Source organism: Octopus bimaculoides, chromosome 14 (assembly GCF_001194135.2).
Source record: "Octopus bimaculoides isolate UCB-OBI-ISO-001 chromosome 14, ASM119413v2, whole genome shotgun sequence".
Lineage (NCBI taxonomy): Eukaryota > Metazoa > Mollusca > Cephalopoda > Octopoda > Octopodidae > Octopus > Octopus bimaculoides.
Window position 1 is genome coordinate 17,506,197 of NC_068994.1, and position 4,132 is coordinate 17,510,328.

Consider the following 4,132-nt stretch of genomic DNA (forward strand, 5'->3'; position numbering starts at 1 on the left):
GCCAACCACTCCGAGAGTGTAGTGGGTGCTTTTATGTGCCACCGGCACGAGGGCCAGTCACACGGTACTGGCAACGGCCACACTCAAAAAGGTGTTTTTTACGTGCCACCTGCACAGGAGCCAGTCCAGCGGCACTGGCAACGACTTCGCTCAAATGATTTTCTAATGTGCCACCAGTACAATTGCTAGAAGGCAACGCTGGTAATGATTACACTTTAATGGTGCTATTTACGGGCCACTAGCACGGAAGCCAGACAGCTGCTCTGGCAATGAAACACGCTCGACAGTGCTGTTAGTGCTCCACTGGTGCGGGGACCAGTCGAGTATGTTTCAATTACGATTTACATATTAAGAAAATAGTTTTACAATATTCTCTTTATATCATATGTATGAACAACACATAGATAATACATTCAAAGTTACTACAAATTCTAACCCATGGAATTTCTGATGATCTCTTAAGGCTATTTCACATATCTGACATTGCTAAGTTATCTCCCAAGAACCAAACTTCTTGTTTAGCTGGAAAATACTAAAGCCTTAGTTAATGGCTGATCCTAGTCCCCTGTAAAACACAAATTAAACACATACAAGCATCCTAAACCACACAAACATTTTAAGAAAGGTATTTATTTCAATGCTTCACCTTTTCTGGCATTCATCTGCTTTAATATATAAAATGTTTTAAAATATGTTTCATTGTACTTTCAGAATTTGCTGCATCAGAACCAGTGTCTGGATTTAATGACGGGACGCTGCTGTTGGCTTTTGCTGATCTCAGGCAGGTAAGGTCATTGGCTTCTTGTTGGAACATTTATTTCAATATTTTACAGTTGATAATTTGTCACTGTCAATTATTGTTTGTATATGTGCTTCTATTTACTCTACATATATAGGTTAATGTGTGTGTGGGTTTGCAGCCATATGATGGGGAAAACACAGATTCTTATCTGATCACCAAAAATAAGTAACATCAAGCCTAGTTTGTACTTGGAATATCAATATTTATGAAATACAATACATGACATACACTCGTTTCTAATCAATAAAACTGATCAAAAATCAAACGCCTTAATTAAATTAATAGATAAATTCATCAAATAAGTAACCCAATTAACTAAAACAAAAGAAACAAAATACGAACATGCCCCTCATCACAAATTCAACATTAGGTCACAAAAATCAATCAGTCAAGAAACAAAAACAACAGTCAATCAAGTACAAAAGACAACAGCCTTCATCACCATCGTCATCATCATCTTTAATGTCCATTTTCCAATCAGGCTCAAAAAAACAAACCAATGAACAGACACAAACAAGAGACTACATCCCGCACCAATGGCTATAAATAACAACAAGTTGTAATATTTCTTGCTTGAATATCATCAATAAACTAATATCTCCTCTACTGCAGCACACCTATTTCTGCCCTCATTCTTGGTTGCTCTCTCTCTCTCTCTTCCTCCCTCCCTTCTCTCTCTCCCTTCCTCTCCCCCCTCTCTTTCTATAGTGCATTGTTGTACCATTCAAAACTTTTTATTCTTTATATATATAATCTTTATACAACCCTTAAAATAGATAAATGTACTTAAATTTCATGGCACAGCAGCTATCTGCTCTCTCAGAGAGCACAATTTAGCCTGTCATGGCCGTTTTTGTTTTGCCTGACAATTTGGATGCAAATCTGCATAACAGTACTAGAATGCAGATAGTTGTTGTTCAAGGAAATTTAAGCCGCACAATTTTGTATCTTCTACAAAAATCACCTCCAATTCTGCCAGTTGTTTTGAGTTCTTTCTGCTTGTTGATTATTCACCTTGAAACAGGTATAAGGGTTTGTGTGTACACTCAAAAAACAGACATGCACACACACACACACACACACAATATGTGAGCTTTATCTTGCAATTTGTTTATTTCTCTATTTTCTAGCTTCTTGATCTGCTCCTGAACTGGGACTGGTCTGTTTATTTGGCTGATTATGGTCAACCAAAGTGTAAATATGTTCGCGTCAAACCTGTTGTAGCTATATCACTCTTAGAAAAGTAAGTGACTTGTTATTTTGCTATATTTTATTAGGTTTTTTAAAAATTTTATTGAAATGCTATTACTTTCCTTTACAACTATGATTTGACAGTAAATAATATACAGGTATTAGTGGCTAAGTGAATAATTATGTCTATAAGCCTTTTGGAATAAAGGTTCCTTATTTCAATTTAGTCTTGTACTATGTACATGTCTAGAAATAAAATACTCTTATGCTAATCAGAGATCGAACCAATAGAAAAATAGCAATGATGTTCATAGTGAAATTAATAGGGTAAAATTCCTCTCAGACATTTGAACTTTTAATGTTTTTTAATGGCTAAGAACTTCCCAGTTCTTCACATGCATTCAAAAGTATTTGATTTCCTCTACTCAAGTTATAATGAAAATTGACTCAGAATTTCCTTCCCCTGAATATTTCCTTGTCAAACATTTAATGTCCAGTATTTCAAACTTTATATCAATTACGAGAATATTGTAGTTTGCTTGAAGCATTGTGTATTGTTTGTGAAATATAACGTGTCTTGAATGGCACAACAATGCAGAGTGGACTATAATAACTGTTATAATTTAATTATCCATAGTCTGATATAATAATAATAATATTTCAGAATACAAAAATTCCTTCAGATATCACTAGGAATTGATTGAGTCACTGCTATAATTGGTTTTCCAACAAAACCGATTATAGCAGTGACTTGATCAATTCCTAGCAATATCTGAAGAAAGAATTTTTTGTATTCCAAAATATTATTATTATATCAGACTATGAATAATTAAATTATAACAGTTATTATAGTCCACTCTGCAGTGTTGTGCCATTCAAGACACATTATACTTATATTAATCATACCAATCTCATCTGTTTTCCTTTTATTCCGACCTTCCAAGCATACTTTATTATTCATACCACGAATGCTTCTTGGAACCTTATATATATATATATATATATATATATATATATATATATATATATAATCCAAGAGAGTTAGGGGTTGAGAATCCAACCCACTAAGGGATAATATCTATCCAATATACTGCTGGGAGGGTACCCAATTATTGTTACACTAGTGTTATACCAAGTGCAATAAGTGGGTGCGGGTAAAAGGGGGGTTTTTACCCTAAATTTATATAGCAATAAGAAAATGGAGGGGAATATGAGGTACTCATCAACTTGCAGACACTGTACTCTGTTGATTAATCCATCTATTTTACAACCAAAAGGACAATAAAGACAATATACAGACACTTATGACATACTATGCCATATCAACAATTAAGATTTCAAATTTAAAAGAACATCTAGCAACTGAAGAAGGGACAAAATCTTACAGTTGTTTCAGCCTAGCGTTGGCATGCCCCATTCTATCTATATAACTCCAGTACGCTGGAGTAATTGGTAGATGAAAAGGATGCAATGGGGGTACATGCATTATTCACTAGGCCTCTTCAGAGGTTTACAAAATTCAATTCATGAATTTTGCAAAATTCAAATACAAATATAAAAATAAAAATATAAAAGCATATAAAAAAACATACAAAAAGCATATGAGTAGTCACCAGGAACAAATTAACTCATATATATATATATATATATTGAGACATTACTGTATATAAGTATGTTAAAACATCCATCCAAGTATAGACTATAAAAACAAGTCTAAATATTAGATATTTGAACATTTTTAGTTTAAAATGTAAATATTACAGCACATATATCTAGCCTTTAGTCAGCTGTCAGATCTTTATATACAGTTAACTTTTCTAAATACTGCTTTTCCAATTCATTTGCATTTTTTTTTTTCTTTCTTTCTCGGTCTTTTTTCTGTATGTATATATTTTACTTTTGCAGGTTAAATAGTGGAGATAAGAAGAAATTCATGTTTACACCATTGAAGAAAAACGAAAGAGACAAAAAGAAACTTCTAGACACAGTGCTAAAACAATTAAAAGGTCTAGTGAATGGGACAGCCCCTCAGCAAGGCAGTGGCCAGTAATGGTTTAGCTGGGGTTGGTTATAGGACCTCAACTGACTCTCCTTTCCACAGTCCTTTCCTTTCCTTCTCCTCTTCCTGGCTGTTTTATT

The 4,132-nt window shown here is 33.8% G+C and overlaps 1 protein-coding gene across 3 annotated transcripts in view; it reads left to right on the top strand.

The window, feature by feature from the left end:
• The window catches only part of LOC106883631 (exocyst complex component 6B), a 130,029-nt gene extending 125,903 nt beyond the window's left edge, over window positions 1–4,126 (top strand). For all 3 annotated transcript variants that reach the window (XM_052972708.1, XM_052972707.1, XM_052972710.1), the window contains exons 21-23: window positions 712–785; window positions 1,933–2,045; window positions 3,899–4,126. In XM_052972708.1, coding sequence (XP_052828668.1) covers window positions 712–785; window positions 1,933–2,045; window positions 3,899–4,043 — 332 coding nt within the window. In that variant the 3' untranslated portion in view covers window positions 4,044–4,126. The remainder of the gene's footprint in view (window positions 1–711; window positions 786–1,932; window positions 2,046–3,898) is intronic.
• The last annotated feature ends 6 nt before the right edge of the window (window positions 4,127–4,132 follow it).